Consider the following 25,783-nt stretch of genomic DNA (forward strand, 5'->3'; position numbering starts at 1 on the left):
TACTTGTTTGAAAATTATAAACTACTTTTAAACAAAATTTTTCGGTGTATATGAAAAACTAGTTTGTGTATATTGAAAAACTAGTTTAACAAGTAAGTAGTTCAACATTAAATTAGCATTTCAAACAACTGGATTCAAGCTGTTAAACAGTTTAAAAAATAACCGATGCAATTTTGCTCGTTTTACTTAAACCTTGATCAAACTAAGAACTTATTCTTTGCAGATTTCAACTGAACAAAGTGTGCTGATAAAAAGTGAACAAATGGATTTGGTTGTAAATTTTTCAAACAAAATAAAGTCAATTAGATTCAAAGAATAAATAAGTCTAAAAAGCTTATGAAAACTAGCACTGAATATGAACTTAAACAAAGTTGATATTTTTTGGACGAAAATTTTACGTAAAAAAAGAGGTTGGTTATTTTTTAAGCAGTATTAAGATACAAAGGGTGGTAAACAAAATAAAAACGAGTAAGAAAATCGAAAAGAAAAGCTTTTGAAATAAGGTTGACAAACCTTAGTGTTTGAATACAGCTTTGTTTACAATCAGAACTCATAAGCTTTCAAATTATCTTTAAAAAATTATGCAATTAAGCTTTTTTTTTTCAAACTTTGTTTGTCACTTCTCATAAATTTAAAGTTAATCGAAACAACATAGAACAACTTATTACTTTCTTGACACATATTTTGAACAACAACAGTACTGTTTATTAAAGTTTACGATTGAAGTGTTTACCAAGTTAAACATGTGTTTAAATCAGTTTAAGTTGCTTTACTGCTAAAACTAGTTTCTTAGTTTACTCAACCTAGATTAATCATAAAGTTCTGTACAATTGCTTTTATTGACTAAATGTTTTGCTGTTCAAAATTCGTTACTAGTTATCTAATTACTGTTAATGTAGTTCAGAACACAACTTAGGATAAGCTACATTTTATTCTCGATGTCGTTCAGAACATAGCTGTTGTAGCAACAACATACAGATTGAAAGAAAACAACTATTATCTTACTCAATTATAAATTATATAAAACAAGGTCTTTGCTTGACTCAAAGCTTTATGTTTGCCTATTACGAAACTTGTACTATCATATAATAAGCTGTGAAAAAATGAAGGCTAAAAAAGTTTTATTTTTGCTTTGTCAAATTTTTTTTTCTTCTTTAGATTTACGAAAACTGCATAGCTTAAAGCAACAAGTACAGTAATTTTAATTTTCTTATGTATAGCGTACATAAGAGTTACAAATAAGTGGTAACAAGTTTTTTACTTCTTTTCTTTGTATCATGTTTCACCTAATCATTGGTTTATTTCGTATGCATGATAAGATAAGCAGCCTTAAACCAACTAAGTAGATGTAAGCTTTGTAAAATTAAATATTTAATTGTACAAGTTCATCATTTTTATTAAAGTATTTTGTTGTGTATAAATTGTGTACCTGGTAATAGTGTTCTCTTTCTTTGAACCAATCGATCATGTTTACTTTATGTGTTATATCAGATTTGAATTGTTAAGAATGTTTCAGTTGTAATTGAACAGTTTTTTTTTAGGACATTAAAATTGTTTGTTGTTAACAGCTTAAAAGTTTTCAGTTGTTAAGTCAAAGTTTTATTTCTATTTCTGTTTAAGCGTATTATTTTCATTGAAAAATATAACTAGTTTTTACAATGACGTAGGCACAGCTTTTTTTAATAAACTAAAAAATGAAATATTGAATTAAAAAAAACGTCCACAAAGTAAGCATGAACAAGAATAAGTTTTGTTTTGAAAAGAAAATTAAACGGAAAAAGCCTACGAAAAGGACACTCAAGTTAGTTAAAGCTTTTCACTAAGCATTCAGTAATAGTAAGCAATAAAGTAAGGATTAGGGCAGTTATCTAGCTAGAGTTCCTTCTTAACAGCTGCACAAAAAAAGTAAAATAAGAAATTGTAGCAAGCTAGGTATTTAATAAATAATAGATTTATAGTTTGGAACGAAATGGTTTATGATTCTTTACCACCCCAAAGTTGATTAAGTATGTACATTTGTGTTGTTGAGTCTAGTAGTCAATAGTAGCTTGTGTAATTAATTGGTGATCCACCTAACCTTTAAGTTTAAAAAGTACATAGCTTAAAACAAACAAAGTATAGTCGTTTTGAGTTGTCTCAAACATAGTTTAAAAAAAGAGTTACAAAAAATGGTAAAAAACTGTTCTTTTTTTACCTTTGAATCATGTCGTTATTTGGCATAGCCACAGAAAAAAAAGTTCAACAAAATAAGTATGAGCTTTGTAAACAGAAAGATTATTTCAATAGTATGTTTGTTTTAAACAATCACTGTTGTTTACATTAGTTTAATTGTTCAACTTTTAAACATCTTGTATTGTTTCATTTGCATTCTGATAATAAGACTAATACACTTTTGACAATCAAACCTCCGTTAAATTAATACCATTGAGTATTTTTAAATATCAATGTAAAGTTTTCTTCTCTTTTATTATAATGTCTTACTTAAGCATAAATTTTTCTTTAGTATCGTTGTTTTTTTATTAAACTAACAACAAATATCTATTGAGTGTTTGATAACTTCGTAACTCTTCGTAACTCTAAAAAGTTAAATGAACCAGAGTGAGTTTTGTTTAAACAACACGTTAAACAAGAAGATGCCCATTGAAAAACTTTTTTACCTACATTTAAATGTAGTGAAGCAGAAAAACTTGTTCTACGGTTTAAGCTCATTATCAAGAATAGTTTAAAATGACAAGTAAAACTACAAAAAACTGAAGTAAGTGTAACTAACTGGTAGAAATAAAAACAGAGAAATTCTGTTTGAAAATTTATTTACAAGTTATTGAAGTACACTAACTGTTACTTTTTACCAACACGCACAATGTAGATATAAATTTGTACATTTTTTTGTCGCTTAGCTAGAGCTTGTTTGACACTCTTTACTCGACATTAGTAGCTGGTCAAATCAATTGGTGGTCCTGATTACTTTAGATTTGTAGAAACATGACTTTAAGCAAACTATTAGAGTTGTTTTAGGTCATCAATTTGTCTCATTTCTATTAAAACAAGTAACTTTTACTTTGAAGCATAATAAATTACTTAAAAAAGTACAAGCAGTTAGTTTTTTGTGTTTTACCAATAATGAGCTGGTTTGTTTTATGTGTTTATGTTTTGAATTGAAAATGTTTCTTAAACAAGGTAAACAGAAGTTAACTTTGAAAGAAGGAATATTTAATTTGAAAAAACACATTTATTATTTTTTGTTTTGAACAATCACTTTTATATTCATTTATGTATTCTTATGTTTTCAAAATGTGTTACATGGCTTCAATTGCAATTAAATTGATAAGAAGGAAAAACGTTTAAAAAGTTAAAGCTCGGTTGTGTTACTAATAATCAACAACAACTTAAAATTAAAATGAAAAACAAAGTTTTTGCTTGCTATAAGTAATATAAATTTCTGTTTAAAAAGTTTTGTAATTTATTGAATGCTTTTACAGAACTTCAACAAACGAATAAAAAAAAATGTTACGTACAAAAAGTATTCAGATGAAAAATCTTACGGACAACATAATCAAGTTAGTTAAGCCTCATTTAATTACAAGTACTACTACTGTTTTGTGAATAAGACTAATGCAATGCTTTTTCTACAATATAACGAGTTACAAATTTGTTAAGTATTTGAAACAAAAAATAGTTTGTTTATTCAAGTATATGAGTTTTTAATTTACACGAATAAGAACTTATTTGTACTAAGCTTACATTCTTAACTGTAGCTTGTACTTTAAGTAAATATCAAAAGCTGGTTCTATTCTAATGGTGGTCCTGAAAAGGACCGGTTGTTGAGCGTTTATTTTGAGCTGGTGTACTTGGTAACAGCTTTAGTTCCTTCTGAAACTGCGTGCTTTGACAACTCGCCGGGGAGCAAGAGCCTGACAGCAGTTTGGATTTCGCGGCTGCTAACAGTAGACCTCTTGTTGTAATGAGCCAAACGTGAAGCCTCTGCTGCAATGCGCTCGAAGATGTCGTTGACAAAAGAGTTCATGATTCCCATTGCCTTGCTGGAAATTCCGGTGTCGGGGTGCACTTGCTTCAAAACTTTGTACACGTAGATGCCAAAGCTTTCTTTGTTCCTCCTCTCCTTCGCTTCTTCTTGCCGTCGGACCGAGCGGTCTTGGCTACTGACTTCTTCGCGCCTTTGGTTGCTGTCATGATGATGTGTGAACTTCAGTCTCGGCGCCGGTATATATGCTGAAAAGTTATGCAAATTAGCACAGTTCCGGTACGCGAACGATAGCTAGTTTCTCTCACTTCACAATTCTCTCGTTTGTTGTAAATACTTTTGGTGGTCCTGAAAAGGACCTGGTTTTTTTTAACTTAGGCTGACTTTTTTGAAGCGGTCTTCTTAGGCAACAGTACTGCCTGGATGTTTGGAAGAACACCACCTTGAGCAATTGTGACGCCGCCGAGAAGTTTGTTCAACTCTTCGTCGTTGCGAATAGCTAGTTGCAATGGCGAGGAATGATCCTGCTTTTCTTGTTGTCACGAGCAGCGTTACGGCAAGCTCGAGCACTTCTGCGCTCAAGTACTCGAGAACGGCAGCCAGATAAACTGGAGCACCAGCTCCGACTCTTTGGCTGTAGTTGCCGGTGCGCAACAGGCGATGCACGCGACCGACTGGAAACTGCAGTCCTGCACGGGAAGACCTGCTCTTCGGCTTAGATTTGAGTTTTGATCCTTTACCACGTCCTGACATTTTGTTGTTCGAATGATTGTGATGATAGCTTGCACAGCTCAATAAACAACTCATACCTAACCGCGTCGAACGAACAAACTAATTTGCATATGTCATATCTAATGCTAATCTTGTCAAAAAGTTGTAAAAACTTTTATATTGAATTAGGTGTCCTAAAAAGGACCGGGTTTGCTAAAAGCGATTAGCCACCGAAGCCGTACAAGGTTCTTCCTTGACGCTTGAGTGCGTACACGACGTCGAGTGCTGTGACGGTCTTGCGCTTGGCGTGCTCTGTGTATGTTACTGCATCGCGAATAACATTTTCCAAGAAAACTTTCATGACGCCTCTCGTTTCTTCATAAATCAGTCCCGAGATTCGCTTAACTCCGCCTCGGCGAGCCAAACGGCGGATTGCCGGCTTTGTGATGCCTTGGATGTTATCGCGAAGTACTTTGCGATGGCGCTTAGCACCTCCTTTTCCCAAGCCTTTACCTCCTTTGCCGCGTCCAGACATGTTGTTGAATATACTTATCTCGTCAGTGCGTCGAGTTTATATACAAGCTGTTACGGACGCGTACGGTTACTACTAAACTAATTTGCATACTCAAAAAAGTCACTTATCTTACATTTTTTCGTTCGGTTAAGTTTTTCTCACTGTCAAAGTTTTAAGGTGGCCCTGAAAAGGACCGGTTTTAGCTAACGCTTAAGCTCTTTCGCCACGCATTCTCCTGGCGAGCTGGATGTCTTTGGGCATGATTGTCACACGCTTGGCGTGGATCGCGCAAAGGTTAGTATCTTCGAACAAACCAACGAGGTACGCCTCGCTTGCTTCTTGCAAAGCCATAACGGCACTGCTTTGGAACCTCAAGTCAGTTTTGAAGTCTTGAGCAATTTCACGTACGAGACGCTGGAAAGGCAACTTGCGCAAAAGAAGCTCAGTTGACTTCTGGTAGCGTCTGATTTCTCTCAGAGCAACTGTGCGCGGCCTGTAGCGATGAGGCTTCTTCACACCTCCGGTAGCGGGTGCGCCTCTGAGCGGCCTTGGTGGCGAGCTGTTTCCTTGGAGCCTTGCCTCCGGTTGACTTACGAGCGGTTTGCTTGGTACGAGCCATTTTGATGATAAATATGTTTGTTGCAAGACAGCTTATATACTGTTCGCATAGACACGGACGCGAGCGATTCCGCTGTGTAGTCTAATTTGCATATTTTCAACTTAGCATTGTTTATGCATTTTGAGTTGCGTTATACTTTGTTTGAGTGGTCCTAAAAAGGACCTTGGGTAAAAGAACAACTTATTTTTTGCAGCTCTTCTTCTTGGATGCTTTTTTGGCTGCCGGCTTCTTCTTGGTTACTTTCTTCTTCTTGCTTGCAGCTTTTTTAGATGCTGCCTTCTTAGGAGCGCACTTTTTAGCAGGTCGCTTTTTTGCAGCCTTCTTGGGAGCACACTTCTTTTTTGGTTTTTTAACTGCGGCCTTCTTTGCTGCTGGCTTTTTAGCTACTTTTTTTGTCCTCTTCTTGGGCCCAGCAGCTGGCATTGGAGCAAGCTTGAACGAGCCAGAAGCGCCTTTTCCAGTTGTCTGGAGAAAAGCACCTTTGGTCACGCCGCTGGTAAGTGCTCTCTTCAAGTGAGAATTGGAAGCTGTGAGGTCAAGCTTGTAGGTGTCCGCGATAAACTTTTGTATCTTCTGGCGGGATGTACCTTTTCGTTCCTTCATTGCTCCAAGGGCAGAGCTAATCATTTCCCTGTAAGTAGGGTGCTCTGCCTTCTTGGCGCTTGGTCTCTTGGAAGACCTGGCTGCGGCTGGCGCTGGTACTGCTGCTACTGCTGTGGTAGACATGTTGAATGAAAATTAAAGCGACCAAAACGTTACTTGCAAGAGTTACTGACTGTGACGAATTGACTGTTGAGCAGTTATGTTTTGCAAGGTACCTTTTACTTCTTAATACAAGCATTATCACGTTTGTTTAAGACACATATGCTTATAAAAACTTAGTTGTCTTATTACGAATGTTGAAAAAGTTCCAGTAAGAAAGAAACCATATCTAACTTGTTCTGAAAGTAACTTTTTTTAAAACATTAGTTTGAAAAGTCCACAAATAACAGCCTGTATCTTACAGCACACCACTAAATATATTAAGAAAAACATAAATGAAACAAAACATGTTAGCACACTTCCGACTGAATTTTCCTTTGCCGCTCGCCTAAAGTAATAAAATTTTAACAAAGCACAAGGTTTTTTTACCTCAAACTTAAACAAAGTTTCATTATTTCGATTTCATGGAGTTTTGTAAATCGTAATTTCTATCAAGTGTGTTCAAGTTAATTACATTTTAAACTAATGTGTTAAAAGTAATTCCAAAAAATAAAAGTGTTCATTTTGTTTAGCTTTACTAGTTATGATTACTCAAAATATACTCATAAGAAATATACTCATAAGCAATATACTCAAAACTTTTATTAAAATATTTTTTATTATTAAACTACTTTTTTTATGTTGCACATACTAGTAACTTACCTTACAACAATGTTTTCCAAACAACCTTTCAAAAACGTACAGTAACTATGATGATACTTGTTTGAAAATTATAAACTACTTTTAAACAAAATTTTTCGGTGTATATGAAAAACTAGTTTAACAAGTAAGTAGTTCAACATTAAATTAGCATTTCAAACAACTGATTCAAGCTGTTAAACAGTTTAAAAAATAACCGATGCAATTTTGCTCGTTTTACTTAAACCTTGATCAAACTAAGAACTTATTCTTTGCAGATTTCAACTGAACAAAGTGTGCTGATAAAAGTGAACAAATGGATTTGGTTGTAAATTTTTCAAACAAAATAAAGTCAATTAGATTCAAAGAAATAAATAAGTCTAAAAAGCTTATGAAAACTAGCACTGAATATGAACTTAAACAAAAGTTGATATTTTTTGGACGAAAAATTTTACGTAAAAAAAGAGGTTGGTTTATTTTTTAAGCAGTATTAAGATACAAAGGGTGGTAAACAAAATAAAAACGAGTAAGAAAATCGAAAAGAAAAGCTTTTGAAATAAGGTTGACAAACCTTAGTGTTTGAATACAGCTTTGTTTACAATCAGAACTCATAAGCTTTCAAATTATCTTTAAAAAATAATGCAACTAAGCTTCTTTTTTTCAAACTTTGTTTTGTCACTTCTCATAAATCTAAAGTCAGTCGAAACAACATAGAACAACTTATTACTTTCTTGACACATATTTTGAAACAACAACAGTACTGTTTATTAAAGTTTACGATTGAAGTGTTTACCAAGTTAAACATGTGTTTAATTCAGTTTAAGTTGCTTTACTGCTAAAACTAGTTTCTTAGTTTACTCAACCTAGATTAATCATAAAGTTCTGTACAATTGCTTTCATTGACTAAATGTACTTTTGCTGTTCAAAGTTCGTTACTAGTTATCACTAAGTTACTATTAATGTAGTTCAGAACACAACTTAGGATAAGCTACATTTTATTCTCGGATGTCGTTCAGAACATAGCTGTTGTAGCAACAACATATAGATTTGAAAGAAAACAACTATTATCTTACTCAATTATAAATTATATAAAACAAGGTCTTTGCTTGACTCAAAGCTTTATGTTTGCCTATTACGAAACTTGTACTATCATATAATAAGCTGTGAAAAAATGAAGGCTAAAATAGTTTTATTTTTGCTTTGTCCAATTTTTTTTTCTTCTTTAGATTTACGAAAACTGCATAGCTTAAAGCATCAAGTTACAGTAATTTTAATTTTCTTATGTATAGCGTACATAAGAGTTACAAATAAGTGGTAACAAGTTTTTTACTTCTTTTCTTTGTATCATGTTTCACCTAATCATTTGGTTTATTTCGTATGCATGACAAGATAGGCAGCCTTAAACCAACTAAGTAGATGTAAGCTTGGTAAAATTAAATATTTAATTGTACAAGTTCATCATTTTATTAAAGTATTTTGTTGTGTTAAATTGTGTACCTGGTGATAGTGTTCTCTATCTTTTGAACAATCGATCATGTTTACATTTATGTGTTATATCAGATTTGAATTGTTAAGAATGTTTCAGTTGTAATTGAACAGTATTTTTTTAAGGACATTAAAAATTGTTTGTTGTTAACAGCTTAAAACGTTTTCAGTTGTTAAGTCAAAGTTTTATTTCTATTTCTGTTTAAGCGTATTATTTTCATTGAAAAATATAACTAGTTTTTACAATGACGTAGGCACAGCTTTTTTTAATAAACTAAAAAAAATGAAATATTGAATTAAAAAAATGTCCACAAAGTAAGCATGAATAAGAATATGTTTTATTTTGAAAAGAAAATTAAACGGAAAAAGCCTACGAAAAGGACACTCAAGTTAGTTAAAGCTTTTCACTAAGCATTCAGTAATAGTAAGCAATAAAGTAAGGATTAGGGCAGTTATCTAGCTAGAGTTCCCTTCTTAACAGCTGCACAAAAAAAGTAAAATAGAGAAATTGTAGCAAGCTAGGTATTTAATAAATAATAGATTTATAGTTTGGAACGAAATGGTTTATGATTCTTTACCACCACAAAGTTGATTAAGTATGTACATTTGTGTTGTTGAGTCTAGTAGTCAATAGTAGCTTGTGTAATTAATTGGTGATCCACCTAACCTTTAAGTTTAAAAAGTACATAGCTTAAAACAAACAAGTATAGTCGTTTTGAGTTGTCTCAAACATAGTTTAAAAAAGAGTTACAAAAAATGGTAAAAAACTGTTCTTTTTTTTTACCTTTGAATCATGTCGTTATTTGGCATAGCCACAGAAAAAAAAGTTCAACAAAATAAGTATGAGCTTTGTAAACAGAAAGATTATTTCAATAGTATGTTTGTTTTAAACAATCACTGTTGTTTACATTAGTTTAATTGTTCAACTTTTAAACATCTTTGTATTGTTTCATTTGCATTCTGATAAATAAGACTAATACACTTTTGACAATCAAACCTCCGTTAAATTAATACCATTGAGTATTTTTAAATATCAATGTAAAGTTTTCTTCTCTTTTATTATAATGTCTTACTTAAGCATAAATTTTTCTTTAGTATCGTTGTTTTTTTATTAAACTAACAACAAATATCTATTGAGTGTTTGATAACTTCGTAACTCTTCGTAACTCTAAAAAGTTAAATGAACCAGAGTGAGTTTTGTTTAAACAACACGTTAAACAAGAAGATGCCCATTGAAAAAACTTTTTTACCTAACATTTAAATGTAGTGAAGCAGAAAAACTTGTTCTACGGTTTAAGCTCATTATCAAGAATAGTTTAAAATGACAAGTAAAACTACAAAAACTGAAGTAAATGTAACTAACTGGTAGAAATAAAAACAGAGAAATTCTGTTTTGAAAATTTATTTACAAGTTATTGAAGTACACTAACTGTTACTTTTTACCAACACGCACAATGTAGATATAAATTTGTACATTTTTTTGTCGCTTAGCTAGAGCTTGTTTGACACTCTTTACTCGACATTAGTAGCTGGTCAAATCAATTGGTGGTCCTGATTACTTTAGATTTGTAGAAACATGACTTTAAGCAAACTATTAGAGTTGTTTTAGGTCATCAATTTGTCTCATTTCTAATTAAAACAAGTAACTTTTACTTTGAAGCATAATAAATTACTTAAAAAAGTACAAGCAGTTAGTTTTTTGTGTTTTACCAATAATGAGCTGGTTTGTTTTATGTGTTTATGTTTTGAATTGAAAATGTTTCTTAAACAAGGTAAACAGAAGTTAACTTTGAAAGAAGGAATATTTAATTTGAAAAACACATTTATTATTTTTTGTTTTGAACAATCACTTTTATATTCATTTATGTATTCTTATGTTTTCAAAATGTGTTACATGGCTTCAATTGCAATTAAATTGATAAGAAGGAAAAACGTTTAAAAAGTTAAAGCTCGGTTGTGTTACTAATAATCAACAACAACTTAAAATTAAAATGAAAACAAAGTTTTTGCTTGCTATAAGTAATATAAATTTCTGTTTAAAAAGTTTTGTAATTTATTGAATGCTTTTACAGAACTTCAACAAACGAATAAAAAAAAATGTTACGTACAAAAAGTATTCAGATGAAAAATCTTACGGACAACATAATCAAGTTAGTTAAGTCTCATTTAATTACAAGTACTACTACTGTTTTGTGAATAAGACTAATGCAATGCTTTTTCTACAATATAACGAGTTACAAATTTGTTAAGTATTTGAAACAAAAAATAGTTTGTTTATTCAAGTATATGAGTTTTTAATTTACACGAACAAGAACTTATTTGTACTAAGCTTACATTCTTAACTGTAGCTTGTACTTTAAGTAAATATCAAAAGCTGGTTCTATTCTAATGGTGGTCCTGAAAAGGACCGGTTGTTGAGCGTTTATTTTGAGCTGGTGTACTTGGTAACAGCTTTAGTTCCTTCTGAAACTGCGTGCTTTGACAACTCGCCGGGGAGCAAGAGCCTGACAGCAGTTTGGATTTCGCGGCTGCTAACAGTAGACCTCTTGTTGTAATGAGCCAAACGTGAAGCCTCTGCTGCAATGCGCTCGAAGATGTCGTTGACAAAAGAGTTCATGATTCCCATTGCCTTGCTGGAAATTCCGGTGTCGGGGTGCACTTGCTTCAAAACTTTATACACGTAGATGCCAAAGCTTTGTTTGTGCCTCCTCCTTCGCTTCTTCTTGCCGTCGACCGGAGCGGTCTTGGCTACTGACTTCTTCGCGCCTTTGGTTGCTGTCATGATGATGTGTGAACTTCAGTCTCGGCGCCGGTATATATGCTGAAAAGTTATGCAAATTAGCACAGTTCCGTTAGCGAACGATAGCTAGTTTCTCTCACTTCACAATTCTCTCGTTTGTTGTAAATACTTTTGGTGGTCCTGAAAAGGACCTGGTTTTTTTTAACTTAGGCTGACTTTTTTGAAGCGGTCTTCTTAGGCAACAGTACTGCCTGGATGTTTGGAAGAACACCACCTTGAGCAATTGTGACGCCGCCGAGAAGTTTGTTCAACTCTTCGTCGTTGCGAATAGCTAGTTGCAAATGGCGAGGAATGATCCTGCTTTTCTTGTTGTCACGAGCAGCGTTACCGGCAAGCTCGAGCACTTCTGCGCTCAAGTACTCGAGAACGGCAGCCAGATAAACTGGAGCACCAGCTCCGACTCTTTGGCTGTAGTTGCCGGTGCGCAACAGGCGATGCACGCGACCGACTGGAAACTGCAGTCCTGCACGGGAAGACCTGCTCTTCGGCTTAGATTTGAGTTTTGATCCTTTACCACGTCATGACATTTTGTTGTTCGAATGATTGAGATGATAGCTTGCACAGCTCAATATACAACTCATACCTAACAGCGTCGAACGAACAACTAATTTGCATATGTCATATCTAATGCTAATCTTGTCAAAAAGTTGTAAAAACTTTTATATTGAATTAGGTGGTCCTAAAAAGGACCGGGTTTGCTAAAAGCGATTAGCCACCGAAGCCGTACAAGGTTCTTCCTTGACGCTTGAGTGCGTACACGACGTCGAGTGCTGTGACGGTCTTGCGCTTGGCGTGCTCTGTGTATGTTACTGCATCGCGAATAACATTTTCCAAGAAAACTTTCATAACGCCTCTCGTTTCTTCATAAATCAGTCCCGAGATTCGCTTAACTCCGCCTCGGCGAGCCAAACGGCGGATTGCCGGCTTCGTGATGCCTTGGATGTTATCGCGAAGTACTTTGCGATGGCGCTTAGCACCTCCTTTTCCCAAGCCTTTACCTCCTTTGCCGCGTCCAGACATGTTGTTGAATATACTTATTTCGTCAGTGCGTCGAGTTTATATACAAGCTGTTACGGACGCGTTCGGTTACTACTAAACTAATTTGCATACTCAAAAAAGTCACTTATCTTACATTTTTTGGTTCGTTTAAGTTTTTCTCACTGTCAAAGTTTTAAGGTGGCCCTGAAAAGGACCGGTTTTAGCTAACGCTTAAGCTCTTTCGCCACGCATTCTCCTGGCGAGCTGGATGTCTTTGGGCATGATTGTCACACGCTTGGCGTGGATCGCGCAAAGGTTAGTATCTTCGAACAAACCAACGAGGTACGCCTCGCTTGCTTCTTGCAAAGCCATAACGGCACTGCTTTGGAACCTCAAGTCAGTTTTGAAGTCTTGAGCAATTTCACGTACGAGACGCTGGAAAGGCAACTTGCGCAAAAGAAGCTCAGTTGACTTCTGGTAGCGTCTGATTTCTCTCAGAGCAACTGTGCCGGGCCTGTAGCGATGAGGCTTCTTCACACCTCCGGTAGCGGGTGCGCTCTTGCGAGCGGCCTTGGTGGCGAGCTGTTTCCTTGGAGCCTTGCCTCCGGTTGACTTACGAGCGGTTTGCTTGGTACGAGCCATTTTGATGATAAATATGTTTGTTGCAAGACAGCTTATATACTGTTCGCATAGACACGGACGCGAGCGATTCCGCTGTGTAGTCTAATTTGCATATTTTCAACTTAGCATTGTTTATGCATTTTGAGTTGCGTTATACTTTGTTTGAGTGGTCCTAAAAAGGACCTTGGGTAAAAGAACAACTTATTTTTTGCAGCTCTTCTTCTTGGATGCTTTTTTGGCTGCCGGCTTCTTCTTGGTTACTTTCTTCTTCTTGCTTGCAGCTTTTTTAGATGCTGCCTTCTTAGGAGCGCACTTTTTAGCAGGTCGCTTTTTTGCAGCCTTCTTGGGAGCACACTTCTTTTTTGGTTTTTTAACTGCGGCCTTCTTTGCTGCTGGCTTTTTAGCTACTTTTTTTGTCCTCTTCTTGGGCCCAGCAGCTGGCATTGGAGCAAGCTTGAACGAGCCAGAAGCGCCTTTTCCAGTTGTCTGGAGAAAAGCACCTTTGGTCACGCCGCTGGTAAGTGCTCTCTTCAAGTGAGAATTGGAAGCTGTGAGGTCAAGCTTGTAGGTGTCCGCGATAAACTTTTGTATCTTCTGGCGGGATGTACCTTTTCGTTCCTTCATTGCTCCAAGGGCAGAGCTAATCATTTCCCTGTAAGTAGGGTGCTCTGCCTTCTTGGCGCTTGGTCTCTTGGAAGACCTGGCTGCGGCTGGCGCTGGTACTGCTGCTACTGCTGTGGTAGACATGTTGACTGAAAATTAAAGCGACCAAAACGTTACTTGCAAGAGTTACTGACTGTGACGAATTGACTGTTGAGCAGTTATGTTTTGCAAGGTACCTTTTACTTCTTAATACAAGCATTATCACGTTTGTTTAAGACACATATGCTTATAAAAACTTAGTTGTCTTATTACGAATGTTGAAAAAGTTCCAGTAAGAAAGAAACCATATCTAACTTGTTCTGAAAGTAACTTTTTTTAAAACATTAGTTTGAAAAGTCCAGAAATAACAGCCTGTATCTTACAGCACACCACTAAATATATTAAGAAAAACATAAATGAAACAAAACATGTTAGCACACTTCCGACTGAATTTTCCTTTGCCGCTCGCCTAAAGTAATAAAATTTTAACAAAGCACAAGGTTTTTTTACCTCAAACTTAAACAAAGTTTCATTATTTCGATTTCATGGAGTTTTGTAAATCGTAATTTCTATCAAGTGTGTTCAAGTTAATTACATTTTAAACTAATGTGTTAAAAGTAATTCCAAAAAATAAAAGTGTTCATTTTGTTTAGCTTTACTAGTTATGATTACTCAAAATATACTCATAAGAAATATACTCATAAGCAATATACTCAAAACTTTTATTAAAATATTTTTTATTATTAAACTACTTTTTTTATGTTGCACATACTAGTAACTTACCTTACAACAATGTTTTCCAAACAACCTTTCAAAAACGTACAGTAACTATGATGATACTTGTTTGAAAATTATAAACTACTTTTAAACAAAATTTTTCGGTGTATATGAAAAACTAGTTTAACAAGTAAGTAGTTCAACATTAAATTAGCATTTCAAACAACTGATTCAAGCTGTTATACAGTTTAAAAAATAACCGATGCAATTTTGCTCGTTTTACTTAAACCTTGATCAAACTAAGAACTTATTCTTTGCAGATTTCAACTGAACAAAGTGTGCTGATAAAAGTGAACAAATGGATTTGGTTGTAAATTTTTCAAACAAAATAAAGTCAATTAGATTCAAAGAAATAAATAAGTCTAAAAAGCTTATGAAAACTAGCACTGAATATGAACTTAAACAAAAGTTGATATTTTTTGGACGAAAAATTTTACGTAAAAAAAGAGGTTGGTTTATTTTTTAAGCAGTATTAAGATACAAAGGGTGGTAAACAAAATAAAAACAAAATGAAAATCGAAAAGAAAAGCTTTTGAAATAAGGTTGACAAACCTTAGTGTTTGAATACAGCTTTGTTTACAATCAGAACTCATAAGCTTTCAAATTATCTTTAAAAAATAATGCAACTAAGCTTCTTTTTTTCAAACTTTGTTTTGTCACTTCTCATAAATCTAAAGTCAGTCGAAACAACATAGAACAACTTATTACTTTCTTGACACATATTTTGAAACAACAACAGTACTGTTTATTAAAGTTTACGATTGAAGTGTTTACCAAGTTAAACATGTGTTTAATTCAGTTTAAGTTGCTTTACTGCTAAAACTAGTTTCTTAGTTTACTCAACCTAGATTAATCATAAAGTTCTGTACAATTGCTTTCATTGACTAAATGTACTTTTGCTGTTCAAAATTCGTTACTAGTTATCACTAAGTTACTATTAATGTAGTTCAGAACACAACTTAGGATAAGCTACATTTTATTCTCGGATGTCGTTCAGAACATAGCTGTTGTAGCAACAACATATAGATTTGAAAGAAAACAACTATTATCTTACTCAATTATAAATTATATAAAACAAGGTCTTTGCTTGACTCAAAGCTTTATGTTTGCCTATTACGAAACTTGTACTATCATATAATAAGCTGTGAAAAAATGAAGGCTAAAATAGTTTTATTTTTGCTTTGTCCAATTTTTTTTTCTTCTTTAGATTTACGAAAACTGCATAGCTTAAAGCATCAAGTTACAGTAATTTTAATTTTCTTATGTATAGCGTACATAAGAGTTACAAATAAGTGGTAACAAGTTTTTTACTTCTTTTCTTTGTATCATGTTTCACCTAATCATTTGGTTTATTTCGTATGCATGACAAGATAAGCAGCCTTAAACCAACTAAGTAGATGTAAGCTTGGTAAAATTAAATATTTAATTGTACAAGTTCATCATTTTATTAAAGTATTTTGTTGTGTTAAATTGTGTACCTGGTGATAGTGTTCTCTTTCTTTTGAACAATCGATCATGTTTACATTTATGTGTTATATCAGATTTGAATTGTTAAGAATGTTTCAGTTGTAATTGAACAGTATTTTTTTAAGGACATTAAAAATTGTTTGTTGTTAACAGCTTAAAACGTTTTCAGTTGTTAAGTCAAAGTTTTATTTCTATTTCTGTTTAAGCGTATTATTTTCATTGAAAAATATAACTAGTTTTTACAATGACGTAGGCACAGCTTTTTTTAATAAACTAAAAAAAATGAAATATTGAATTAAAAAAATGTCCACAAAGTAAGCATGAATAAGAATATGTTTTATTTTGAAAAGAAAATTAAACGGAAAAAGCCTACGAAAAGGACACTCAAGTTAGTTAAAGCTTTTCACTAAGCATTCAGTAATAGTAAGCAATAAAGTAAGGATTAGGGCAGTTATCTAGCTAGAGTTCCCTTCTTAACAGCTGCACAAAAAAAGTAAAATAGAGAAATTGTAGCAAGCTAGGTATTTAATAAATAATAGATTTATAGTTTGGAACGAAATGGTTTATGATTCTTTACCACCACAAAGTTGATTAAGTATGTACATTTGTGTTGTTGAGTCTAGTAGTCAATAGTAGCTTGTGTAATTAATTGGTGATCCACCTAACCTTTAAGTTTAAAAAGTACATAGCTTAAAACAAACAAGTATAGTCGTTTTGAGTTGTCTCAAACATAGTTTAAAAAAGAGTTACAAAAAATGGTAAAAAACTGTTCTTTTTTTTACCTTTGAATCATGTCGTTATTTGGCATAGCAACAGAAAAAAAAGTTCAACAAAATAAGTATGAGCTTTGTAAACAGAAAGATTATTTCAATAGTATGTTTGTTTTAAACAATCACTGTTGTTTACATTAGTTTAATTGTTCAACTTTTAAACATCTTTGTATTGTTTCATTTGCATTCTGATAAATAAGACTAATACACTTTTGACAATCAAACCTCCGTTAAATTAATACCATTGAGTATTTTTAAATATCAATGTAAAGTTTTCTTCTCTTTTATTATAATGTCTTACTTAAGCATAAATTTTTCTTTAGTATCGTTGTTTTTTTATTAAACTAACAACAAATATCTATTGAGTGTTTGATAACTTCGTAACTCTTCGTAACTCTAAAAAGTTAAATGAACCAGAGTGAGTTTTGTTTAAACAACACGTTAAACAAGAAGATGCCCATTGAAAAAACTTTTTTACCTAACATTTAAATGTAGTGAAGCAGAAAAACTTGTTCTACGGTTTAAGCTCATTATCAAGAATAGTTTAAAATGACAAGTAAAACTACAAAAACTGAAGTAAATGTAACTAACTGGTAGAAATAAAAACAGAGAAATTCTGTTTTGAAAATTTATTTACAAGTTATTGAAGTACACTAACTGTTACTTTTTACCAACACGCACAATGTAGATATAAATTTGTACATTTTTTTGTCGCTTAGCTAGAGCTTGTTTGACACTCTTTACTCGACATTAGTAGCTGGTCAAATCAATTGGTGGTCCTGATTACTTTAGATTTGTAGAAACATGACTTTAAGCAAACTATTAGAGTTGTTTTAGGTCATCAATTTGTCTCATTTCTAATTAAAACAAGTAACTTTTACTTTGAAGCATAATAAATTACTTAAAAAAGTACAAGCAGTTAGTTTTTTGTGTTTTACCAATAATGAGCTGGTTTGTTTTATGTGTTTATGTTTTGAATTGAAAATGTTTCTTAAACAAGGTAAACAGAAGTTAACTTTGAAAGAAGGAATATTTAATTTGAAAAACACATTTATTATTTTTTGTTTTGAACAATCACTTTTATATTCATTTATGTATTCTTATGTTTTCAAAATGTGTTACATGGCTTCAATTGCAATTAAATTGATAAGAAGGAAAAACGTTTAAAAAGTTAAAGCTCGGTTGTGTTACTAATAATCAACAACAACTTAAAATTAAAATGAAAACAAAGTTTTTGCTTGCTATAAGTAATATAAATTTCTGTTTAAAAAGTTTTGTAATTTATTGAATGCTTTTACAGAACTTCAACAAACGAATAAAAAAAAATGTTACGTACAAAAAGTATTCAGATGAAAAATCTTACGGACAACATAATCAAGTTAGTTAAGCCTCATTTAATTACAAGTACTACTACTGTTTTGTGAATAAGACTAATGCAATGCTTTTTCTACAATATAACGAGTTACAAATTTGTTAAGTATTTGAAACAAAAAATAGTTTGTTTATTCAAGTATATGAGTTTTTAATTTACACGAACAAGAACTTATTTGTACTAAGCTTACATTCTTAACTGTAGCTTGTACTTTAAGTAAATATCAAAAGCTGGTTCTATTCTAATGGTGGTCCTGAAAAGGACCGGTTGTTGAGCGTTTATTTTGAGCTGGTGTACTTGGTAACAGCTTTAGTTCCTTCTGAAACTGCGTGCTTTGACAACTCGCCGGGGAGCAAGAGCCTGACAGCAGTTTGGATTTCGCGGCTGCTAACAGTAGACCTCTTGTTGTAATGAGCCAAACGTGAAGCCTCTGCTGCAATGCGCTCGAAGATGTCGTTGACAAAAGAGTTCATGATTCCCATTGCCTTGCTGGAAATTCCGGTGTCGGGGTGCACTTGCTTCAAAACTTTGTACACGTAGATGCCAAAGCTTTCTTTGTTCCTCCTCCTTCGCTTCTTCTTGCCGTCGACCGGAGCGGTCTTGGCTACTGACTTCTTCGCGCCTTTGGTTGCTGTCATGATGATGTGTGAACTTCAGTCTCGGCGCCGGTATATATGCTGAAAAATTATGCAAATTAGCAGAGTTCTGTACGCGAACGATAGCTAGTTTCTCTCACTTCACAATTCTCTCGTTTGTTGTAAATACTTTTGGTGGTCCTGAAAAGGACCTGGTTTTTTTTAACTTAGGCTGACTTTTTTGAAGCGGTCTTCTTAGGCAACAGTACTGCCTGGATGTTTGGAAGAACACCACCTTGAGCAATTGTGACGCCGCCGAGAAGTTTGTTCAACTCTTCGTCGTTGCGAATAGCTAGTTGCAAATGGCGAGGAATGATCCTGCTTTTCTTGTTGTCACGAGCAGCGTTACCGGCAAGCTCGAGCACTTCTGCGCTCAAGTACTCGAGAACGGCAGCCAGATAAACTGGAGCACCAGCTCCGACTCTTTGGCTGTAGTTGCCGGTGCGCAACAGGCGGTGCACGCGACCGACTGGAAACTGCAGTCCTGCACGGGAAGACCTGCTCTTCGGCTTAGATTTGAGTTTTGATCCTTTACCACGTCCTGACATTTTGTTGTTCGAATGATTGTGATGATAGCTTGCACAGCTCAATATACAACTCATACCTAACCGCGTCAAACGAACAACTAATTTGCATATGTCATAGCTAATGCTAATCTTGTCAAAACTTTTATATTGAATTAGGTGGTCCTAAAAAGGACCGGGTTTGCTAAAAGCGATTAGCCACCGAAGCCGTACAAGGTTCTTCCTTGACGCTTGAGTGCTGTGACGGTCTTGCGCTTGGCGTGCTCTGTGTATGTTACTGCATCGCGAATAACGTTTTCCAAGAAAACTTTCATGACGCCTCTCGTTTCTTCATAAATCAGTCCCGAGATTCGCTTAACTCCGCCTCGGCGAGCCAAACGGCGGATTGCCGGCTTCGTGATGCCTTGGATGTTATCGCGAAGTACTTTGCGATGGCGCTTAGCACCTCCTTTTCCCAAGCCTTTACCTCCTTTGCCGCGTCCAGACATGTTGTTGAATATACTTATTTCGTTAGTGCGTCGAGTTTATATACAAGCTGTTACGGACGCGTACGGTTACTACTAAACTAATTTGCATACTCAAAAAAGTCTCTTAACTTACATCTTTTCGTTTGCTTTCTTTTTCTCACTATCAAAGTTTTAAGGTGGCCCTGAAAAGGACCGGTTTTAGCTAACGCTTAAGCTCTTTCGCCACGCATTCTCCTGGCGAGCTGGATGTCTTTGGGCATGATTGTCACACGCTTGGCGTGGATCGCGCAAAGGTTAGTATCTTCGAACAAACCAACGAGGTACGCCTCGCTTGCTTCTTGCAAAGCCATAACGGCACTGCTTTGGAACCTCAAGTCAGTTTTGAAGTCTTGAGCAATTTCACGTACGAGACGCTGGAAAGGCAACTTGCGCAAAAGAAGCTCAGTTGACTTCTGGTAGCGTCTGATTTCTCTCAGAGCAACTGTGCCGGGCCTGTAGCGATGAGGCTTCTTCACACCTCCGGTAGCGGGTGCGCTCTTGCGAGCGGCCTTGGTGGCGAGCTGTTTCCTTGGAGCCTTGCCTCCGGTTGACTTACGAGCGGTTTGCTTGGTACGAGCCATTTTGATGATAAATCTGTTTGTTGCAAGACAGCTTATATACTGTTCGCATAGACACGGACGCGAGCGATTCCGCTGTGTAGTCTAATTTGCATATTTTCAACTTAGCATTTTGAGTTGCGTTATACTTTGTTTGAGTGGTCCTAAAAAGGACCTTGGGTAAAAGAACAACTTATTTTTTGCAGCTCTTCTTCTTGGATGCTTTTTTGGCTGCCGGCTTCTTCTTGGTTACTTTCTTCTTCTTGCTTGCAGCTTTTTTAGATGCTGCCTTCTTAGGAGCGCACTTTTTAGCAGGTCGCTTTTTGGCTGCTGGTTTTTTTGCAGCCTTCTTGGGAGCACACTTCTTTTTTGGTTTTTTAACTGCGGCCTTCTTTGCTACTGGCTTTTTAGCTACTTTTTTTGTCCGCTTCTTGGGCCCAGCAGCTGGCATTGGAGCAAGCTTGAACGAGCCAGAAGCGCCTTTTCCAGTTGTCTGGAGAAAAGCACCTTTGGTCACGCCGCTGGTAAGTGCTCTCTTCAAGTGAGAATTGGAAGCTGTGAGGTCAAGCTTGTAGGTGTCCGCGATATACTTTTGTATCTTCTGGCGGGATGTACCTTTTCGTTCCTTCATTGCTCCAAGGGCAGAGCTAATCATTTCCCTGTAAGTAGGGTGCTCTGCCTTCTTGGCGCTTGGTCTCTTGGAAGACCTGGCTGCGGCTGGCGCTGGTACTGCTGCTACTGCTGTGGTAGACATGTTGAATGAAAATTAAAGCGACCAAAACCTTACTTGCAAGAGTTACTGACTGTGACGAATTGACTGTTGAGCAGTTATGTTTTGCAAGGTACCTTTCACTTCTTAATACAAGCATTATCACGTTTGTTTAAGACACATATGCTTATAAAAACTTAGTTGTCTTATTACGAATGTTGAAAAAGTTCCAGTAAGAAAGAAACCATATCTAACTTGTTCTGAAAGTAACTTTTTTTAAAACATTAGTTTGAAAAGTCCAGAAATAACAGCCTGTATCTTACAGCACACCTCTAAATATATTAAGAAAAACATAAATGAAACAAAACATGTTAGCACACTTCCGACTGAATTTTCCTTTGCCGCTCGCCTAAAGTAATAAAATTTTAACAAAGCACAAGGTTTTTTTACCTCAAACTTAAACAAAGTTTCATTATTTCGATTTCATGGAGTTTTGTAAATCGTAAGTTCTATCAAGTGTGTTCAAGTTAATTACATTTTAAACTAATGTGTTAAAAGTAATTCCAAAAAATAAAAGTGTTCATTTTGTTTAGCTTTACTAGTTATGATTACTCAAAATAAACTCATAAGAAATATACTCATAAGCAATATACTCAAAACTTTTATTAAAATATTTTTTATTATTAAACTACTTTGCACATACTAGTAACTTACCTTACAACAATGTTTTCCAAACAACCTTTCAAAAACGTGCAGTAACTATGATGATACTTGTTTGAAAATTATAAACTACTTTTAAACAAAATTTTTCGGTGTATATGAAAAACTAGTTTAACAAGTAAGTAGTTTAACATTCAATTAGCATTTCAAACAACTGATTCAAGCTGTTATACAGTTTAGAAAATAACCGATACAATTTTGCTCGTTTTACTTAAACCTTGATCAAACTAAGAACTTATTCTTTGCAGGTTTCAACCGAATAAAGTGTGCTGATAAAAGTGAACAAATGGATTTGGTTGTAAATTTTTCAAACAAAATAAAGTTAATTAGATTCAAAGAAATAAATAAGTCTAAAAAGCTTATGAAAACTAGCACTGAATATGCGACTGAATAGCATATGAATATGAGCTTAAATTGCGAAATGAGCGAAAAATTTTACGTAAAAAAAGAGGTTGCTTTATTTTTTAAGCAGTGTTAAGATACAAAGGGTGGTAAACAAAATAAAAACGAGTAAGAAAATCTAAAAGAAAAGCTTTTGAAATAAGGTTGACAAACCTTAGTGTTTGAATACAGCTTTGTTTACAATCAGAACTCATAAGCTTTCAAATTATCTTTAAAACTTTTTAACTTGAAAATAATGCAATTAAGCTTTTTTTTTCAAACTTCGTTTTGTCACTTCTCATAAATCTAAAGTCAGTCGAAACAACATAGAACAACTTATTACTTTCTTGACACATATTTTGAAACAACAACAGTACTGTTTATTAAAGTTTACGATTGAAGTGTTTACCAAGTTAAACATGTGTTTAATTCAGTTTAAGTTGCTTTACTGCTAAAACTAGTTTCTTAGTTTACTCAACCTAGATTAATCATAAAGTTCTGTACAATTGCTTTTATTGACTAAATGTTTTGCTGTTCAAAATTCGTTACTAGTTATCACTAACTTACTGTTAATGTAGTTCAGAACACAACTTAGGATAAGCTACATTTTATTCTCGGATGTCGTTCAGAACATAGCTGTTGTAGCAACAACATATAGATTTGAAAGAAAACAACTATTATCTTACTTAATTATAAATTATATAAAACAAGGTCTTTGCTTGACTCAAAGCTTTATGTTTGCCTATTACGAAACTTGTACTATCATATAATAAGCTGTGAAAAAATGAAGGCTAAAAAAGTTTTATTTTTGCTTTGTCCAATTTTTTTTTCTTCTTTAGATTTACAAAAACTGCATAGCTTAAAGCAACAAGTTACAGTAATTTTAATTTTCTTATGTATAGCGTACATAAGAGTTACAAATAAGTGGTAACAAGTTTTTTACTTCTTTTCTTTGTATCATGTTTCACCTAAGCATTTGGTTTATTTCGTATGCATGACAAGATAAGCAGCCTTAAACCATCTAAGTAGATGTAAGCTTTGTAAAATTAAATATTTAATTGTACAACTTCATCATTTTTTTAAAGTGTTTTTTAAAATTTTTTGTTGTGTTAAATTGTGTACCTGGTAATAGTGTTCTCTTTCTTTTGAACAGTCGATCATGTTTACATTTATGTGTTATATCAGATTTGAATTGTTAAGAATGTTTCAGTTGTAATTGAACAGTATTTTTTTAAGGACATTAAAAATTGTTTGTTGTTAACAGCTTAAAACGTTTTCAGTTGTTAAGTCAAAGTTTTATTTCTGTTTCTGTTTGAGCGTATTATTTTCATTGAAAAATATAACTAGTTTTTACAATGACGTAGGCACAGCTTTTTTTAATAAACTAAAAAAAATGAAATATTGAATTAAAAAAATGTCCACAAAGTAAGCATGAATAAGAATAAGTTTTATTTTGAAAAGAAAATTATACGGAAAAAGCCTACGAAAAGGACACTCAAGTTAGTTAAAGCTTTTCACTAAGCATTCAGTAATAGTAAGCAATAAAGTAAGGATTAGGGCAGTTATCTAGCTAGAGTTCCCTTCTTAACAGCTGCACAAAAAAAGTAAAGTAGAGAAATTGTAGCAAGCTAGGTATTTAATAAATATTAGATTTATAGTTTGGAACGAAATAGTTTATGATTCTTTACCACCACAAAGTTGATTAAGTATGTACATTTGTGTTGTTGAGTCTAGTAGTCAATAGTAGCTTGTGTAATTAATTGGTGATCCACCTAACCTTTAAATTTAAAAAGTACATAGCTTGAAACAAACAAGTATAGTCGTCTTGAGTTGTCTCAAACATAGTTTAAAAAAGAGTTACAAAAAATGGTAAAAAAGTGTTCTTTTTTTTACCTTTGAATCATGTCGTTATTTGGCATAGCCACAGAAAAAAAGTTCAACAAAACAAGTATGAGCTTTGTAAACAGAAAGATTATTTCAATAGTATGTTTGTTTTAAACAATCACTGTTGTTTACATTAGTTTAATTGTTCAACTTTTAAACATCTTTGTATTGTTTCATTTGCATTCTGATTAATAAGACTAATACACTTTTGACAATCAAACCTCCGTTAAATTAATACCATTGAGTATTTTTAAATATCAATGTAAAGTTTTCTTCTCATTTATTATAATGTCTTACTTAAGCATAATTTTTTATTTAGTATCGTTGTTTTTTTGTTAAACTAACAACAAATATCTATTGAGTGTTTGATAAACAAGTCTAAAAAGTTAAATGAACCAGAGTGAGTTTTGTTTAAACAACACGTTAAACAAGAAGATGCCCATTGAAAAAACTTTTTTACCTAACATTTAAATAGTAGTGAAGCAGAAAAACTTGTTCTACGGTTTAAGCTCATTATCAAGAATAGTTTAAAATGACAAGTAAAACTACAAAAACTGAAGTAAGTGTAACTAACTGGTAGAAATAAAAACAGAGAAATTCTGTTTTGAAAATTTATTTACAAGTTATTGAAGTACACTAACTGTTACTTTTTACCAACACGCACAATGTAGATATAAATTGTACATTTTTTTGTCGCTTAGCTAGAGCTTGTTTGACATTCTTTACTCGACATTAGTAGCTGGTCGAATCAATTAGTGGTCCTGATTACTTTAGATTTGTAGAAACATGATTTTAAGCAAACTATTAAAGTTGTTTTAGGTCATCAATTTGTCTCATTTCTAATTGAAACAAGTAACTTTTACTTTGAAAACTAGCATAATAAGTACAAGCAGTTAATTTTTTGTGTTTTACCAATAATGAGCTGGTTTGTTTTATGTGTTTAAGTTTTGAATTGAAAATGTTTCTTAAACAAGGTAAACAGAAGTTAACTTTAAAAGAAGGAATATTTTATTTGAAAAACACATTTATTGTTTTGAACAATCACTTTTATGTTCATTTATGTATTCTTATGTTTTCAAAACGTGTTACATGGCTTCAATTGCAGTTAAATTGATAAGAAGGAAAAACGTTTAAAAAGTTAAAGCTCGGTTGTGTTACTAATAATCAACAAAAACTTAAAATTAAAATGAAAACTAAGTTTTTGCTTGTTATAAGTGATATAAATTTCTGTTTAAAAAGTTTTGTAATTTATTGAATGCTTTAACAGAACTTCAACAAACGAATAAAAAAAAATGTTACGTACAAAAAGTATTCAGATGAAAAATCTTACGGACAACATAATCAAGTTAGTTAAGTCTCATTTAATTACAAGTACTACTACTGTTTTGTGAATAAGACTAATGCAATGCTTTTTCTACAATATAACGAGTTACAAATTTATTAAGTATTTGAAACAAAAAATAGTTTGTTTATTCAAGTATATGAGTTTTTAATTTACACGAAAAGAACTTATTTGTACTAAGCTTACATTCTTAACTGTAGCTTCTACTTTAAGTAAATATCTAAAGCTGGTTCTATTCTAATGGTGGTCCTGAAAAGGACCGGTTGTTGAGCGTTTATTTTGAGCTGGTGTACTTGGTAACAGCTTTAGTTCCTTCTGAAACTGCGTGCTTTGACAACTCGCCGGGGAGCAAGAGCCTGACAGCAGTTTGGATTTCGCGGCTGCTAACAGTAGACCTCTTGTTGTAA

At 33.5% G+C, this 25,783-nt stretch overlaps 9 protein-coding genes and 2 pseudogenes across 9 annotated transcripts; all 11 read right to left on the reverse strand.

The window, feature by feature from the left end:
• Window positions 1-3,829: 3,829 nt before the first annotated feature.
• Window positions 3,830-4,191, reverse strand: LOC145848739 (histone H2B). The gene is made up of 2 exons (XM_082954014.1): window positions 4,176-4,191; window positions 3,830-4,128 (listed from the first exon to the last, which is right to left on the reverse strand). Exons 1-2 carry the CDS (start codon window positions 4,189-4,191, stop codon window positions 3,830-3,832), a joined length of 315 nt encoding a protein of 104 aa, XP_082810140.1.
• A 165-nt stretch (window positions 4,192-4,356) lies between these two features.
• LOC145848740 (histone H2A-like) lies at window positions 4,357-4,735 on the reverse strand (annotated as a pseudogene).
• A 181-nt stretch (window positions 4,736-4,916) lies between these two features.
• Window positions 4,917-5,228, reverse strand: LOC145848735 (histone H4-like). The gene has a single exon (XM_082954011.1). The coding sequence runs from the start codon at window positions 5,226-5,228 to the stop codon at window positions 4,917-4,919; it is 312 nt and encodes a 103-aa protein (XP_082810137.1).
• A 189-nt stretch (window positions 5,229-5,417) lies between these two features.
• Window positions 5,418-5,826, reverse strand: LOC145848741 (histone H3-like; annotated as a pseudogene).
• Window positions 5,827-11,113: 5,287 nt separating this feature from the next.
• LOC145848744 (histone H2B 1/2-like) lies at window positions 11,114-11,473 on the reverse strand. Its single transcript, XM_082954016.1, has one exon. The coding sequence runs from the start codon at window positions 11,471-11,473 to the stop codon at window positions 11,114-11,116; it is 360 nt and encodes a 119-aa protein (XP_082810142.1).
• Window positions 11,474-11,637: 164 nt separating this feature from the next.
• On the reverse strand, window positions 11,638-12,511 carry LOC145848746 (histone H2A-like). Its single transcript, XM_082954019.1, has 2 exons — window positions 12,490-12,511; window positions 11,638-11,999 (listed from the first exon to the last, which is right to left on the reverse strand). Exons 1-2 carry the CDS (start codon window positions 12,509-12,511, stop codon window positions 11,638-11,640), a joined length of 384 nt encoding a protein of 127 aa, XP_082810145.1.
• Window positions 12,512-12,700: 189 nt separating this feature from the next.
• Window positions 12,701-13,111, reverse strand: LOC145848736 (histone H3). Its single transcript, XM_082954012.1, has one exon. The coding sequence runs from the start codon at window positions 13,109-13,111 to the stop codon at window positions 12,701-12,703; it is 411 nt and encodes a 136-aa protein (XP_082810138.1).
• A 5,285-nt stretch (window positions 13,112-18,396) lies between these two features.
• LOC145848745 (histone H2B 1/2-like) lies at window positions 18,397-18,756 on the reverse strand. The gene has a single exon (XM_082954017.1). It carries the CDS (start codon window positions 18,754-18,756, stop codon window positions 18,397-18,399), a length of 360 nt encoding a protein of 119 aa, XP_082810143.1.
• A 164-nt stretch (window positions 18,757-18,920) lies between these two features.
• LOC145848747 (histone H2A) lies at window positions 18,921-19,301 on the reverse strand. Its single transcript, XM_082954020.1, has one exon. It carries the CDS (start codon window positions 19,299-19,301, stop codon window positions 18,921-18,923), a length of 381 nt encoding a protein of 126 aa, XP_082810146.1.
• A 170-nt stretch (window positions 19,302-19,471) lies between these two features.
• On the reverse strand, window positions 19,472-19,765 carry LOC145848743 (histone H4-like). The gene has a single exon (XM_082954015.1). It carries the CDS (start codon window positions 19,763-19,765, stop codon window positions 19,472-19,474), a length of 294 nt encoding a protein of 97 aa, XP_082810141.1.
• A 188-nt stretch (window positions 19,766-19,953) lies between these two features.
• LOC145848738 (histone H3) lies at window positions 19,954-20,364 on the reverse strand. Its single transcript, XM_082954013.1, has one exon. It carries the CDS (start codon window positions 20,362-20,364, stop codon window positions 19,954-19,956), a length of 411 nt encoding a protein of 136 aa, XP_082810139.1.
• Window positions 20,365-25,783: the final 5,419 nt, after the last annotated feature.

The sequence above is a fragment of the Thalia democratica genome, unplaced genomic scaffold (assembly GCF_965202585.1).
Source record: "Thalia democratica unplaced genomic scaffold, ktThaDemo2.hap1.1 HAP1_SCAFFOLD_1645, whole genome shotgun sequence".
In the NCBI taxonomy this organism is placed as follows: Eukaryota; Metazoa; Chordata; class Thaliacea; order Salpida; family Salpidae; genus Thalia; species Thalia democratica.

Coding starts and splice junctions, on each gene's coding strand:
- LOC145848735 (XM_082954011.1), bottom strand. CDS start 5,228: ATGTCTGGACGCGGCAAAGGAGGTAAAGGCTTGGGAAAAGGAGGTGCT.
- LOC145848744 (XM_082954016.1), bottom strand. CDS start 11,473: ATGACAGCAACCAAAGGCGCGAAGAAGTCAGTAGCCAAGACCGCTCCG.
- LOC145848736 (XM_082954012.1), bottom strand. CDS start 13,111: ATGGCTCGTACCAAGCAAACCGCTCGTAAGTCAACCGGAGGCAAGGCT.
- LOC145848746 (XM_082954019.1), bottom strand. CDS start 12,511: ATGTCTGGACGCGGCAAAGGAG. Junction 12,000..12,489: donor GTCTGGACGCGGCAAAGGAG/GTAAAGGCTTGG, acceptor GACGTGGTAAAG/GATCAAAACTCAAATCTAAG.
- LOC145848747 (XM_082954020.1), bottom strand. CDS start 19,301: ATGTCAGGACGTGGTAAAGGATCAAAACTCAAATCTAAGCCGAAGAGC.
- LOC145848745 (XM_082954017.1), bottom strand. CDS start 18,756: ATGACAGCAACCAAAGGCGCGAAGAAGTCAGTAGCCAAGACCGCTCCG.
- LOC145848743 (XM_082954015.1), bottom strand. CDS start 19,765: ATGTCTGGACGCGGCAAAGGAGGTAAAGGCTTGGGAAAAGGAGGTGCT.
- LOC145848738 (XM_082954013.1), bottom strand. CDS start 20,364: ATGGCTCGTACCAAGCAAACCGCTCGTAAGTCAACCGGAGGCAAGGCT.